The sequence below is a fragment of the Thermobia domestica genome, chromosome 4 (genome assembly GCF_964235325.1).
Source record: "Thermobia domestica chromosome 4, izTheDome1.hap1.1, whole genome shotgun sequence".
In the NCBI taxonomy this organism is placed as follows: domain Eukaryota; kingdom Metazoa; phylum Arthropoda; class Insecta; order Zygentoma; family Lepismatidae; genus Thermobia; species Thermobia domestica.
The window spans coordinates 29402723-29419447 of NC_137457.1; the positions used below are offsets into that span (position 1 = coordinate 29402723).

Consider the following 16725-nt stretch of genomic DNA (forward strand, 5'->3'; position numbering starts at 1 on the left):
AGTCCTATTTTGTTGACCTCTTTCTCTAGCTGTGTGTATGTTTTCCTCATGTCTCGCTCTGTGCGTGTTACTATGGCTATATCATCGGCATAGGCGCATATTTATGTGGTTTTCGTGAATATTGTTCCTCCTTTATATATGTTGCAGATCGAGGCGTGCAGTGCTATTATGAACAATGTTGTGGATAAGCTGTCACCCTGTTTCACTCCTTTATAGTACTTGAATTCTTCGTTTAGACTGTCTTCTATTTTTACTTTTGCTGAGGTTCCCTCTAATGTCATGTGTGTGAGTTTTATCAGTTTCCCAGGTATCTTGAATTCCTTCATGGCTTTTATTAGTTGCTTTCTGTTCACGCTGTCAAATGCTTTCTCATAATCTACAAATAGGATATGCAATTTTACTCCGTGTTCATAGTGTTTTTCAATGATCTGCTGCAATGCGAATAATTGGTCTGTTGTGCTTTTATTAGGTCTAAACCCGCATTGATATTCTCCTAGTATCTTCTCAGTGTGTTTCTTTATTCTTTCATTGATTATCCCTGTCAGAACTTTATAAGTTGTGTTTAACAGCATGATTCCTCTGTAATTGGAGCATTCAGTTTTATCTCCTTTTTTGTGTAATGATATAATTATTCCTGTTTTCCATTTTTCTGGTATCCTTTCTTCTTCCCATATTTGTTCTATCAGCCTATGTATTTGTTCTTTCATTCGGGTTCCGGAGTGTTTTAGCATTTCCGCTACTATTTCGTCTTCACCTGGTGATCTGTTGTTTCGTAGTTTTCTGATGGCTTTATCCACTTCTTCTTTTGTAGGTTTATTCTCATTGTCATCACTGTCTGTATTATCTGTCTCTTGCTGAGTTCCTTCCTCACTGGAGCTGTTCTGGAGCTTTATTGCTGCATAGCACTTTCTTGCTTCATTTTGTGTGCTCAATGCTTCTATTTCTTGTATTTCACGTTTCATTTTTTCCCTCTTCTTTCTTCTGCACATTTTATTAGCTTCTTCTCTTAGCTCTCTGTACCTTTCATAGTTGCCTCGTGTTTCTCTCTGTAGCAGTTTTTGTCTTGCTTTATTCTTTCTGTCTATTATATCCTTACATTCTTCGTCGTACCAGTCTCTAGTCTCTTCCTTGTGTTTCTGTCCGATTGTATTATCTGCTGCTTCTTTCAGCGCCGACTCTACCCTTTCCCATTTTTCTTCTATTGTTGTTCTCTCGTTTGTTTCCCAATTTTGCACTATTTTGTTTATTTCTTTTTCATATGCTTGTATGTTCTCTTTTGTTTCAAATTTATCTACGTTCCACTTTTTTCTTACTTTCTTTTGAGTGTTTTGCATCTTGCTTATTTTTTCTTTGAGTTTGACTTTAACTAGAAAATGATCAGAGTCGCAGTTATATCCTCTGTGTGATCTTACGTCCGTTATCGATGTAGCATGTCTTTGGTTGGTGATGACATGATCTATCTGATTTATAGTATTGTTATCTGGCGATTTCCATGTTCCAAGGTGTATTCTCTTGTGCGGGAAATGGGTGCTTTTTATGGTCATTTTGTTTCGTATTTCAAATTCTTTTAGTTGGTTTCCATTTTGGTTACTTTCATCGTGGAGTGAATATTTTCCAGTAACTTTGTCAACCGTGTCTTTATTTCCTATTTTCACATTGAGGTCTCCTAGAATTATCACCATGTCGTATTTGGCAATCTTGTCACATGTTCTCTCAAGTAAATCATAAAATTCTTCTTTTCCTTTTTCATCTTTTTCTTCTGTTGGAGCGTGTACTGATATTAAGGTTATATTTCTGAATTTTCCTTTGATCCTTAATGTGCATATGCGTTCATTTACTGGATTGAATTGCAATACGCTTTTTCTTATTTCTTTCCGTATTATGAAGCCTGTACCATATTGTCCTGTTCTTGTGGGTGTGCCACTGAAGTAGACTGTGAAGTTCTTCTTATCTATTCTTCCATAGTTGTGCCACCTTATCTCTTGAATTGCGGTGATGTCTATTTTGTGCTCTGTGACTTCGTTTGCTATTTCTTCCATTTTTCCAAGTAGTAACATTCCAGGTTGCTAGTATCAGGTCCGTTTTCTTTCTCTCGTCGTCTCCATTCATCTGTCCTATCCGAGGCAATGGTGTAGTTTTCTGAACATCTTGTTTTTCCGAGACAAGGTTGTTAGCCCTGCGCCCAACCCCCAACCTGGAGGACCAGGAGTTTTCTTTCAGGGTCGTCTTCCCTTAGCCTTTGTAGGTCCTCCTACCAACTGCAAGGCAGCAGTGCTGATTTGGTCCGCCCCGAATTTTTCGGTACCTGCTATATCTAGCAGGCCTTCCCCAATCCGCCACCTGGGGAGGATATAACAAGACTAACCATATATATATAGTTGATTCGAAATGGGTTAAAATATCACTAATAGATCTAAAGGGGATAATCGCGATTTTAATATTCGTAAATCAGAAGAGATGTGAAAGTTAAGCGTTAAAATAAATCCGATAATTCCGGAATGAAGAGGTTTATATGCAATCTAATGATAGCAATAAAACTCCTTATGTAACATTTTCAAAGCTAAGATTAACAGTTACCTTCTTGAAGAGGGTTTACGGCAACATAGAAAATTATAAGTCCAATTATTATAAGTAGTACCTCTGACAGCCCCGCATTTCACATCACCATCACCCTTCATCCTGACAAGTGGGCAATTCACTTACCCACAATGACTTTTCAGGCGTTCCAGTGACATCAATATCTCAGTTTTGGTTTGGAGATCATGCTTCGGTGAATCTTGACTATTACCATCAGCAGCTATTAGAGAATCAGAACTGATCTCTGTACTAGATAATGTGGGTAACTATAGCTTTTCGTCTATAAAAGACGGAGAGTGTATGATATTATCGCAGGAAATATTTGATACATAAGACAGATTGTCAGTATCTAGGAGCAACTTTTAAAATAATCAATTACTTTAAATGTGCTACGGCTTAACCGAGAAAGCCCGACAGCCATAGTCGAGTGGTCTGCAACATTAGGCTGTGGATCGTTTGCTGTGAATGTCTTGGATTCAAATCCCGCTTCGGGTATAGGTGTTTCTAACTGTCCTCGTTTATTTCTATGCCTGTGTGGTGTCGTAATGGTTATAGTGTAATCCGTGCAAAGAGTTCAACAGGTTAAATAATTTGATTAAAAGCTGTTAGCTTTATATATATATATATATATATATATAAACAGTCGTTAGCGCGTGCCTTCGGTGCTCGTGTTCATGGGTTCAATTTCCGGAGAGGCACTCAACAATGTTGACCCAGCATCGTGAGGACAATTGGGGAGTTATCTGAAGTAAGAGGTAGTGGATTCCAGTCTGGAAAGCCGGCATTAGAAAATTCGGGTGTCGATGCGTTGACTATACATCCCCTCTTTGAACGTATGCCCGCTCGTAGGAACCAAAGGACTCGTGCCAAGAGTTTAGTTTGTTTTAATTATCATAAATGCCTTCTATCTATTAAAATGCTACAATAGCAATTAAAAGCGCCTGAGCTCCAACCTATAACTTTGGCTTTTAAATCTTTCATTTACGGTTATGTGTGATTTCACGTTTAACAGAGACAAACATTTTGAGTATTGTACTTTAAATAGCCTAAATTAGTTAACTATATCTTTTTCATAAAGTTTATGATATAAAATTATTGTTCAAAGCCTTTGTATTTTAATAAGCCTTCTCTAAAATCAATGCATGTGAATTGTGCTTCCATTTTCCGAGTTCTTTTAAACTATATGTTGAGTACGTTTTATATATTTGTGGTCAATCCTTTCGACAATGAGATCTCGGAAACTACAGGCTCTAGAAAGATGACGTTTTCACTGATCGATTGGAAATTTTGCGTAGATTGTCCAGTTCTAATTGAATATTTAAAAAACATGGCCATTATTTCTTTATTACATTTTTTTAGGGTATACTGGAAGCGTTGGAATTAAAAAAAAAACTAAAGCATCATATCCTATGCATTATACATTCCAACACCACAATGTTGTATATTGGGGCTGTATATGTCTCAGGCGTTTGCTCCATGGCCAAATAATAGTGAAAAAGGAAGGATAACCACTTCTCGAGTCTAAGATAAATGTTTATTTTTTGAGTGTTTTGCCCAATGAACACCATATATAACTGACATTATAATTAATTGCATATGTAATGTATTTCCTTATTACATACTGCATGGAAGAAGAAAGAAAACACTAGTCATACATGAATTAGAAACTCCAACCGGAAGTAGGCTCAAATCTTGCAAACAGTGCGAAATATTGAGAAAAATAATCGAATAAATCTCCCCTTTATGATACCTCTTGCCGATTTTTTTTTAAATCAAGACGTCTTTCACTTGTGTCTGTAAAGGGACATGTACATATGTTGTGAGGAATAAGAAGGAGATTTATGCTTAATGCGAATGATGCGCTGTGTAGAGAGCACAGGTTCAGCTAGTCTTTATTATTAAATTTTATCCAATATTTTCTTTTCAACTGGTTTGCAAAACTCAGAGCTAGCTACTTGTTTTCTTTTTAATTCATGTTCATAGTTAGCACAACTAAAGTCTGTTCCAGGCAACCTGATAGGAAATTCCTCTATCCCTCACCACTTACCACTGCAGAAGGGGAAAGCAAGTCGCTGGCCTTCACAGGGAGGGAAGCTTTTCTAATAAACAGAATCGTGTAAATTCTAAATTCGTACGTCAATTCGCTCGCACCTAGTGTTCAGTAAGCAGTACTGTTAGTTTCAGCTATTCAACGCCGAGTAACAATTAATTACTGTTTTTAATTTTTGTCCTATAGAAAAATATTGCATATTATTTATATACTAAAGTTTACCCTACTGTTAAACTTTTTATTGTCTTAACAAATATCGAAAACATTAAAATCAATAACAACACAATCCGACCATTATTTTGTATGAATGTGGAAGTGGATCCCTAACACGAATACAAAAACGGGAAGTGCGGGGTTTCGAAAATAAAATGTTGATAAAAATATTTGGAGCAAAAGAGGCTTACATTTAGGTGAATTAATACGCTATACAAGCTTTTATGTCACAACAACTACAGCTCACCGAGTATTATACAAATAGTAAAGTTAATACGTATAAGATAAACATGCACGTTGCTTGTATGTGAAATATGCACCAAGTCCTATTCAAAAAGCCTAGGAGATAGAGACTATTAGCTGGGCGAAAGAGAAGGCTTCCGGACAATATAAAGCAGGATCTTTGAAGGATGGTTGATAACAAACATGGCACATTGACTTTTCGCAGATTAAAATCTAATGGAAATGTTTGTTTCTGCTACGATGAGCCTTTGAGTCCTAAGCCAAAGCGTTTGTTATTTTTGTATAATGAACCAACTCGTATTCATCGTTACTCTTTCTTTCTTATACAATAATCAACTCTTGTTACAACATTAGACTATCCTGCACGGCTGGGGTCGCGGTGGCACAGTGGTAGAGGTTTCACTTGTGGTGCATTGGGTCCTTGGTTAGATCCCAGCTTGTGCCAAGTGAACTTTGTGGTGAACAAACACGCGTGCGTGGCTTTCCTCGGATACCTCCCGTTTCCTTCCACTTTCTTCATTCCACCATTTCTTGCATTTCTCATTATCACCGTCTCCTTTAGCCTAACCGGCATAACCGTGGGACATAAAATTCAAAGATTTCATTTATATTTTGCATTTATATTTTATATTTTACACGTCATAACCATCTCTCTCTTGCAACTTAATTATTGCCAATGATTATTCCTATTAATGGAGACCGATAATATTTCTAAGACGATAAAAGGAAGGTTCCGAGGAATCACATTTGACACGCTACTTGACCGAAAGGCTTCATGGCATAGGAGTTGCTTCCAAGCCACCACCAACCGCAATTTAAGCAAAGGTTTCAAAAACAGAACTTGTCTTCTCTGTCTGAGCCAATGGAATTAGACATACCCAGCTGAGAGTGATGGAGAGGAGTTTTAGCTCCTCTCAGGGATGGGCACGAGACAAGATTTGTGGGTGTCTCGTCTCGAAAATGTGTTGTAAAAATGATGTCTCGACTCGAAAAATGTATATTTTTCTATTGGAAGAGCCATGTCTCGACTCGAATTTTGTCAGGAAAATCCTGTCTCGACTCGTCTCGTGCGCATCCCTCTCAGTAATGTATCTCAAATTATGCTGTATGTAAGCAGTGTAAGCAGTGCAGTACACTTGCTGAAATATTCTTCGATAGATAGTTCGAAAATGAATAAATATATAATTTATAATATGAAAACATAATGTACATTCTATCATTTTTATGGGTTTTCTTCGTATGTGTTACATTAGGGATCATTGCTCTGCATTCTGCACCCCTTAAAATAAAAAAATAGTATATTTATAGTGAAATGTATAGCCTAGTGGCAATAAATATATTCTAAAACATACGTGTAATTTTAAAAATAGAATTACCAACATACGTTGACAAATAACTCACACAGGAAATACAAAGGGAATTTTAGAGGTAAAATAATGTTTTTGTTTTAAAACGGGAAAACAAGTACAGATAGCGCAATAAGTGTAATAATCAAAAATATTACTCCAATGTAGACTTGCAATTTTTTTTTTTTAAAAAAAAGATAATCCAAATCGGATGAAAAATAACCGAGATACGAATACTTTTATGTATAGTTGAGCCGCCATTTTGAAATGGTTGCCATATTGGCCTGCGGAACTTTTTCACTTGGCAACATCTAAATTTGTCATACCTAATGCAAACCAAAAAATAAAAAATGTCTCACAATTGTACCGTTAAAATTGCACGGATGTGCGATTTTATACCACTTGCTCCCGGACTATACAATAAGACCAATTATTTATGTCAACTACAGCAAAAGTACTGTGACACAACTTGAACAGATAAACGCAAAACATCTAACAAATCTACAAAAAATTGTAATATTAGACACTATGGATGGCCACTTTTTCAGAAAAACGGAAAACGGAATTTTTTCCGGAAATCGGAAAATTGAAAACGGAAGACGGAGAATTTTCCGGAAAACCGGAAGGCGGAAAATTTTCCGGAAAATCGGAAGACGGAAAATTTTCCAGAAAAACGGAAAACTTTCCGCAAAATCGGAAAACGTGATTTCTGGAAACCGGAAAACGTTTTGTCCGGAAATGGCCATCATAATGGTCAAAAAATAATAATCTGCACTTAGTAGAGATGGCCATTAGATTACTAAGCTGAAACTGGTTTAAGCCGAGATACAATAGCAATAATAATAATAATAATAATAATAATAATAATAATAATAATAATAATATGTGTGTCATATGAATATTAATGACTAACTACATGAACATACAAAGTAAAGAAAAGTTTTCTATTGCTGTTCCAATTTTATGTACAGTATCTTCGTGAACGTAAGATTTTTTTTTTTTCATTTTCGCGAGAGGCGGGGAGCATCGAACCTTCCTTAGTTACAGTACTGCTGTACTTTGAACTTTTAATTGTAAATTTCATTTCTTAGATATACGTATAATATGAAGGCAGAATACGTATTTCAATGTCTGGTCAATTGTATTTGACTTAATTAAAAGTTTTTAAGAAATGTATTTTCTTCTATTTTGCAGACATTTGAAAGCAACAATTTGTAATATAACCCCAAGCATCTATGTAAGTACAATAAACGTTCAACATAATAAAACATTAAAAGACATAAATTGTACCATTTTTCCATTCAGGATTCAGATAACAAAAGTAGCTGACACACGAGAGGGAACAAGGGTAGGTAGCTTTCTGTGAATATTTTCTTTCCTGACAAACTAGAAGAAGAAGAAAGAGAGCAGCTTTCTGTGAATATTTTCTTTCTTTCTTTTTTTTTTTTTTTACTACAACTAGAATCTTTGTGACGCGTCTTTCACGCAGACGGAAAGAAAGCGAGAAAAGGAAAAACGAAAGAAAAAAAAAGAAGGAAGATGGAAGATAATTAAACATTCAAAGCGAGAAAAGTACGGCGGAAGTTTGCCGTGCACCAAGCTAACACGAACAGAATGAAAGTCTAATTAAAACGAAGGAGATTTTCTTGCTCAACCCTCTACCAATTCTTGCTACTTGCATCTGTTCCGAAATGCAGAGTGTATTATGACACCTAATTATTCTTTCTTTTTTTTCTCTTCCTTCTTTTCCTTACATTCAGATTTTGCGTCCTGTTTTTGCAGCCATACTCTTATCTATCAGGATTGCAAACTTTATAGCATTTTCATTACTGAATTTTACATAATTCTTCCAAATAATAATAATAATAATAATAATAATAATAATAATAATAATAATAATAATAATAATAATAATAATAATAATAATAATAATAGAATAAGGAGTTTGGTCTACCAAAATTCCTTTATATATTTACTCTGTATGTCTATATGTCTATCCTAACTCCTTTATATATATTTACCGTGTCTGTCCATGTGTCCGCCCTAACTCGTTTATAGTATTTAGAAATTAGATTTCTGGGCTTTCGGTATGTATTACCATGTTAGCCCGTGACGTAAGAGGGATGGCGTGGCTGACTGAAAACGCTTTCTACACGTTTCCGACCGAGTGTCCCCACTGGGAATCTAACTCCTTTATATACAGAGCGTTCAAAAAGTCTCTATACACCTGAATTGTCACATATTCAAAGCAACGAGAAAATTATTTTACTTAAAATTTATTATATTTTATGGCATAAAAGCACTATGTACAGGGCGTAACATACACACACACATTTTAACACACATTTTCACAGCAAATGTTCAAAATGTTCCCCATGAGCCTCCAAACATGCTTGCACACGATTCAGGAGTATAGAAACTTTTTTAACGCCCTGTATTTACCCTGTCTGCCTATGTGTCCGTTTAAACTCCTTTACATATTTACCCTGTCTGTCTATGTGTCCGTCCAAACTCCTTTATATATTTACCCTGTCTCTCTATGTGTCCGTCCAAACTCCTTTATATATTTACCCTGTCTGCCTATGTGTCCGTTTAAACTCCTTTATATATTTACCCTGTCTGTCTATGTGTCCGTCTAAACTCCTTTATATATTTACCCTGTCTGTCTATGTGTCCGTCTAAACTCCTTTATATATTTACCCTGTCTGTCTATGTGTCCGTCTAAACTCCTTTATATATTTACCCTGTCTGTCTATGTGTCCGTCTAAACTCCTTTATATATTTACCCTGTCTGTCTATGTGTCCGTCTAGACTCCTTTATATATTTACCCTGTCTGTCTATGTGTCCGTCTAAACTCCTTTATATATTTACCCTGTTTGTCTATGTGTCCGTCTAAACTCCTTTATATATTTACCCTGTCTGTCTATGTGTCCGTCTAAACTCCTTTATATATTTACCCTGTCTGTCTATGTGTCCGTCTAAACTCCTTTATATATTTACCCTGTCTGTCTATGTGTCCGTCTAAACTCCTTTATATATTTACCCTGTCTGTCTATGTGTCCGTGTAAACTCCTTTATATATTTACCCTGTCTGTCTATGTGTCCGTCTAAACTCCTTTATATATTTACCTTGTCTGTCCATATTTACCTGGTGTGCTTATGTGTCTCTCCGCCCAAGAAACGGAAAATCTCAAGAACTACTTGATGGATCAACATCAATTTTGGCCAGAATGGAGAGGATTAAAAGTTATGAATTGAATTAGTAGATAGAGGTATTTGAATGTACAACGGTTCCTTAATTATTGAGCCATAATAACACACCAATTACCTTTTATACACGTGGTTTAATAATTATATAAAAGATGCGTACAGATTACTTACAACACACCTTTTCAAGATGTCTGTTTTTTATTAACTGAATAATTCTATTTATTATATGTTGTCATGACGACGACCTCGAGATTAGATTACATAACAGCATTTGAATATCTTTATATATTAACATTATAACTATATTATTTTTTTCTCTTTCTCTTCTTCTAATAATAGAATCAGCCTAGTACATATTTAATACATCATGGCTCAAAATTACAAGCAAATAATAATTTACAAGTGAAATAAGTAAAAATATACAACACACTGTTGTAAATGGGAAGTAATAGAAACCAACCATTACTGGTTTTATTGTTGATTATTATAGAATAAAATCTACTAGACTAGAAATCTACTACAACTTCCGATTTCAATATTGATCGAAAAAGACTAAAAACTATCAGCGATAGCAGTTAGCGTTTTTGTGGAATTTAATTAAAGCATTCTCAGAATAGTTACCATCTTCTCTATTAACCCTCCACTCAAACCGGAAACGATAGAAAATCAAGCTTTTCCGGTTCTAATGTTCATCGCAAAGAAGTATAAACAGTAGCAGTGTTCTGCAATCGATTATGCACCCCAAGAATATATTCTATCTCCTATTAGAAGATATATTCTATTTTTAATCCTGACACTATTCTAACTATATATAAAACTACATAAACTTACTCACTGACATAAAATAACGAATACTTCTAGAGCTGAAAATGGAATGAAATCTTTGAGTTTTACGTCCCACGCATATGCCGGTTAAGCTCAAGAAGACGGTGATTATGAGAAATGAGTGAAATGGTGGAATGATGAAAGTGGGAGGAAACTGGAGAACCCCGGGAAAACCCACGAGCACGGTGTTTGTCCACCACAAAGTCCACACGGCGCGAGCTGGGATCGAACCAGGGACCCCAAGCACCGGAGGTGAACGCCCTACCACTGAGCCACCGCGCCCCCTGCTCCTAGAGCTGGATTTAGGTTTGGTAGAGTCCTAAGCTACTGAAGATAATGGAGCCTTTTATGTGTCGAGATAAACGTAAGACCCTAAATACAGAAATGAAGAAACCAGTTATATTTTAGGAACCAGACTACCAGAAGGGGCCCAATTACTTATTATCATAGAGGTCTACACAAACGAAGCACTGTTGCTATATCTAGATTCTAGGTTATTTATTGTTTTCTAATATTTTGAAAATGTGCATTCAATTTTTTCCGTTAATTTTTGGAGCCCTCAAGAGTATGGGGCCCTAAGCTATAGCTTGTTTAGCTTATACGTAAATCCGGCATTGGATACTCCCACTTGAAGTGGAAATTTGAAGTTTGACATGATTAGAGCTTTTCGGAACTAACTCACAGGAAAATTGTCAAATGTGAATATTTTTAATTTTTAAGGGGTCTAAAGAGGGAATGAAGAAATTGTCCATGTTATTTAAATAGGCCTTTTATCGACCTATAATGTTATGATTAGGAACTTGGAATTGGAATAAATACCTCAAACTCGGTATGCTTGTACATTTTGGTTAGCGTTAATATATGTAAATCACAAAAATTAAAAATTTCCAAATTTAGTGCGGTTTTATGGTCAATTGAAAAATCTCTCCAATGTTATTTGTATGGGACATCTACACCCCCAAAATGTTCAGGCACTTTCGGTAGGATTAGAATAATGAAATTTAGCATGATTGTAGCCTTCCGGGACTAACCTAGAAGAAGATTGCCAAAACTGAATGTTTATAGTTTTTAGGGGGTCCAAAGGGGAAAAGAAAAATCTCTATGTTGTTCAAATAGGCGTCTTCTTGGGGCCCAAAATCATATCTTTTAGGAAGTTGAAATAGGAAAAGGAACTTAAATTTGGTAGAATAGTGGGTTTAAGACATGCCAGACCATCGGCTGAGCTTCGCGGGGGCTGGGAGCGAGCTCCCAGGCTAGTCTCTTCTAAAATTTGAAGTGTTAAAAATTTACTATTATTTTCGGTTTTAGTATTGACTTATATAGAGCAGAAAACAGACGCACACCCAGAAATGTTTGCTGGGAGGGTCCAAACTAATTTTGGGGTATCCAATATGTCTTCTATGTAATATTAAACTTGTCCTATTCTGCACCCGAATAGATTATAAGTAACTGTTAATTACTGACACTTGTTTTCTCTTTAAAATGATAGAACTAGGTTGTTTTTTTATAGAAAGAGTACAGATGAAGCGTACACATGGGAAGGAAAGTATTTGACAGTTGACAAATTTTCTTTTGTCAATAAGTCAGGAACAAATGAATTAATTTGAATCAATTTGTTGCTATCCTTAGAATAGTTATAACTTGATAACTTGCCAAAATTGGTACTCTAATAGGTTAACAGGTGCAGAGCTGTTTAAAAATCAATTTAAATGAAAGAAGTACGATATGAAACTAATGAGAACTGCATGTTGAAATACCAGAAAAATACAAATGCGACAAAACCTGTATATTGAAATATAATTAAAAGTGTTTGCTAACGAGATACTTGAGCGTGGTGTGATTTCACTAGTGTGGTAAAGTCCAACTGAATCTTCGTAAACCACATTATCAAGTCATTTAAAATACTCAATAACTTTTTTAACAACTGTCCAAGTTATTTTTTTAAAACCAAAATTAGAAATCCCTTTATTTTTTTTTATCATACGACTCAAAATTGAGGGAGTTATGAAGATTTAAAATGTTCAAATGGCCTCCATTTTTGAAACAGTATGACGGATCGCATTCGATATTTGTAATAAGAATGAACTGACCAAATTTGGTTTTAATCCATTCGCTTTTAGGGAAGTTATTGTATCCACTATATACAAGAAATAGATTCTACTATTATTGAAATAGATGGATATCGTTGAGATCTCCGCAATATATATATTAAAAATCTCACACAAGGTTATTACAAACCAGAAAGTACAAGGGGGTCGCTGGCAAGAGGGTGTGATAAAATGGGGGTGGTGCTAGGAATTAGGTTGAGAAACACTGCTATAGAGTAATAACAGTAATAGTTATCAGGAAACTTTTTTGTGGAATCGATTAAGTGTTCCTAGAATATATTCTTTCTCCACTCTAATTGCTCTATTAAAACCATAAGTGTAGCCACATGGAGCTTCAATATTAACTGAAAAAATATAATGGCTTACAAACTAATCTTCCTCAGGTGGTGCAGACGTGACATACTACGTTTTTAAAGGAAGCTCTTTAAAAAATGAATCATTATTATCCAAACATAATTTTTTTCTGATTGCATGAGAAAAGCTATTAAAACAATTTTACTAATAGGTCTACTGTTACCTATTCTTTCTCATTTCTATATAAACATATTTCCTCAGGCTCACACTCAGAATTGTTTGCTGATAGGGGTCCCAATTACAGTGGCGTATCTAGGCCAGGGCCGGGGTGCCTAGGCCGCCCATTTTTTTCACTGACGAAATAATTTAAGCTATTATTTATATATTTTTAAAAGTTTATATATACCTATCATAGTCTGGGTACTGGCTGCCCCCCCCAGTTTTACCTTCTAGATCCGCCACTGCCAAAGTAGTTTGGGGGGTTCCATTACGTCTACCTAACATTTAACGTCTTAATGTGCACTCGAAAATATTATAACTAGGAATAGTTGTTTATTGCTGACATCTATGTCTATATCTATCTCTATATCTATCTATCTATCTATCTATCTATCTATCTATCTATCTATCTATATATATATATATATATATATATATATATATATATATATATATATATATATATATATATATATTAAAAATGATAGAACCAGGTTATTTTTATAAGAAAAGAAAGAGTACAGATGAAGCGTAAAATGAAGTCTTTAACCTACATCAATAATTTGCCTGTTAAAAAAGTGTAGTTCTACAAAATTTTTAGTTTTGGCAATTTCCAAAACAAGAAGTAATCCTATGTAACTCTTCCAAAGATTAAGGGTGGGGACTAACGTACCCATGCCAAAATTTGGTACTGTAGTATAGATTCATGTTATGTACATCTGAAAGTTTGACCGATCCATCTCGTTCCTTTGTATGGGTTAAAAAAAAAAACAGCAAACATTGAAACTTGGAGGATTTTTGTCTTCTTTTAACCTTGGAGATGAGGCTTTATCATGTTATATGGATCTAGGATGGAGACATTTTGTTGCATACGATATGGATACCATGATGCATCCTTATCGAATTTCTCCAGGAGTACACTGGCTCATCCTTTAAATTTAGGAATTGCCAAAAAAAAAAAAAAAAAAGTAGAAATTGATAAACGTTTTTTAGGACTGGTGTATGTGCTTTGTCAGTTTAGGTGGTCCAACTTGTCCCATTCCATAGGTAAAATGCAGATAAGCAAGATGTTTTACCATATGGATAGTTTTCATCCTAATTAAGAATCTAAAATGATGATTCACTAAAGCATATCGTCATCATATGGATAAATACGTGGGTCTATTCTCTCTCATAAAACAGTGATATCTTAGTGCACTCCACTTAAAATTTGGAAGTGGTATACTGGCTTACCGCTTAAAGTTGGGAATCATCAAAAGAAACGAAAATTGATAATTGTTCTGTAGAACTAAGGCATATGCTTGTGTGACTTTGAGTGATCTTTCTTCTCTCCTTTCATGGATAAAAAATGCCATAAATCTAAACATAACCAATACTTTTTACCACGTGAGCGGTCATTATCTTAATTTACACTCTAAGATGATACCTTATTACATTATATGCTTCTATGAGTGGGTGGGTGGTTCATTCTCTCTCATACTAGGGTCACCCCCTCAAATTTCTGCAGGACGCAATGACACTCCTCTGACATTTTGGAATTATCAAAAATAAAATTTGGGAAATGTTATATAAGAACTAGAGTACATAACTCTGTAAATTTAAATGGTCCATCTTTTCCCTTTCAGTGAGTTAAAAAGTGTCAAAAATAATATTTGGACTGTTTAGTTATGATTCACTCATTAATTTCGAATTGTATTATAGCGTATGGTATTGGGTTAACCCATAAGTCCTGACATTTTTTAAGTGAAAATTTTGCGTCAAAAATAAAGTGTTTTGCAATGCGTTTTATGGTATTTGATAAAGAATTATATGCTCTACAAAATAATAGTTTTAGTTCTTTACAGAATATGCTGATATACTTTTTATTCTTTTCAGGTCATCAAGATGGAGTGTGAAGTCGACAAAAAGGAACATTTTCGACACCTTCTGCTTTTTGCGTTTAACCGAGGTGGCAAAGTCACAGAAACTGCTCAAGAGATTTGTGAAGTGCATAGCGAAGAATCAATGCCTCTTAGGGCGAATCAAAATTGGTTGAATCGATTCAATTTCGCCCTCAAAGACATGCATCGCATTGGACGCTCCGTTCAGCTGAAAGAAGAGCAACTGAATCAACTTAATCACGAAGATCCACGCCCAAATGACGAGGCGAGAGAATTAGCAGAGATAATGAATTGCTCACACAATACCATAGAGCGTCACCTTCACTCTATGGGAAAAGCTCAAAGTAAACTTTTCAAGCTGAACCTTAGAAATTAGATATGGGCCAACCCAATAGATTGAATACTAGATCCGTGGAAGATAGGACTAGGGTACATATTTCTGTTAATTCAGACGATCATTAAAAAATGCCAAAAGTACTGTTCTATGTTTTGATTCATTCTTTAATTTGGGAACTATATTTTTTGCTTACGGTCCTGTGAATGCTAGGTTCCTGGAAGATTGAACTATGACGTAATTTTGGTGGTTCCTAGACCTGCCAAAATATTTTAGAAGGTGGTATGTTATGATTCGAAGTAGCTGAAGTGGTAGAGCGTTGGCTTCGCATTCGGGAGGTCGCGGGTTCGATTCCCGCTGGCGACCATCCTGACTGAGGTTTTCCAGGGTTTTCCTCAGTCCTACCAGGCAAATGCCGGGGTGGTACCTACTAAATAGCCCTTGGCCAATACCTTCCCAAAATCCTTTTCATTGTTGTTGTTAGACATCCAGTGTAAAATGGCCTCTGAGCTGTATCTGGTGATTGTTAAATAAAATAAATAAATAAATATCTTGTGGTGCACTGAGAAAAATCCGTTCCGTGGAAAGAGGTATATTGTACAAATATACGGAATTCCCTTTCTTACTAGAGAAATCAGTCTGATTCTCTGATATCTGATATCTGGGATGTCTGATATCTAACAGTCTTCCTTATATTGCATACATATATATATGTTATCTTCATCAGCAATATGTTATATACGTCCATTTGTATGTGAGATCCTGACCGCCTATATTGTTTCATACGGAAAGTACGTATAGATGGAACACTTATACAGAAAGTATTATAAAACATGCGTTTTCAGTTATACGTTTGCTGTACATTAAGTCCAAAAACTACAGGATTTACAAATGTAACATACGATTTTACGTACGCCATATACACTTTTTTCTCAGTGTACATGTAAAAAATAAAACATCAGTTCAACACTTAGTACAGATGTTGAGGGGAAAATTGACGAAATAGTGTTTATAAAGTGTGTTTCGCGTGTCCAAAAGCGTTACTTCTCTAAAAATTGTATTTAGTATGACATATTTAAAACACTTCTCGGCGAACAGTTCCAAAACAAAGCGATGACATACATTTTGCACACTTTGTACATACATCTGGGACAATACTTGAGCAACACAGTATCTACAAGGGAAGGGAGGAATAAGTGTCATCTCGAGGTGTTCAAAGAGTGTTGGTAATATGTTCAATGTCCTACTGTGTCTAAAAGTTGTTGCTGTATTTTTGCAGTGTACATTGAAATATTGTAAAGACATAGATAGATCCGTGGTGAATGTATTTGAAAAATAAGCCCAAGGTACCTCTCCAGAAATTTAGGAGCCATATTCGAGAGATATGACTTTGAAATCACCTTTTGACTTTACTTTTCGGACCTA

General features: G+C 35.3%; 2 protein-coding genes across 2 annotated transcripts in view; one reads left to right on the forward strand and one right to left on the reverse strand.

The window, feature by feature from the left end:
- The window catches only part of LOC145683283 (histone-lysine N-methyltransferase SETMAR-like), a 159687-nt gene extending 144310 nt beyond the window's left edge, over positions 1 to 15377 (forward strand). Inside the window, exons 2-3 of the mRNA XM_081754649.1 lie at positions 7624 to 7666; positions 14962 to 15377. Coding sequence (XP_081610775.1) covers positions 14971 to 15342 — 372 coding nt within the window. The 5' untranslated portion in view covers positions 7624 to 7666; positions 14962 to 14970 and the 3' untranslated portion in view covers positions 15343 to 15377. The remainder of the gene's footprint in view (positions 1 to 7623; positions 7667 to 14961) is intronic.
- LOC145682716 (uncharacterized) lies at positions 102 to 2039 on the reverse strand. Its single transcript, XM_081754102.1, has 2 exons — positions 1592 to 2039; positions 102 to 1234 (listed from the first exon to the last, which is right to left on the reverse strand). Exons 1-2 carry the CDS (start codon positions 2037 to 2039, stop codon positions 102 to 104), a joined length of 1581 nt encoding a protein of 526 aa, XP_081610228.1.
- Positions 15378 to 16725: the final 1348 nt, after the last annotated feature.

Excerpts from the sequence above, each read along its gene's own strand:
- LOC145682716 (XM_081754102.1), bottom strand. The coding sequence starts at position 2,039 with ATGGAAGAAATAGCAAACGAAGTCACAGAGCACAAAATAGACATCACC. Across the intron at positions 1,235-1,591 it reads ATATTCACTCCACGATGAAA|TGCAAAATTGGGAAACAAAC; the intron begins GTAACCAAAATG and ends TAAACAAAATAG.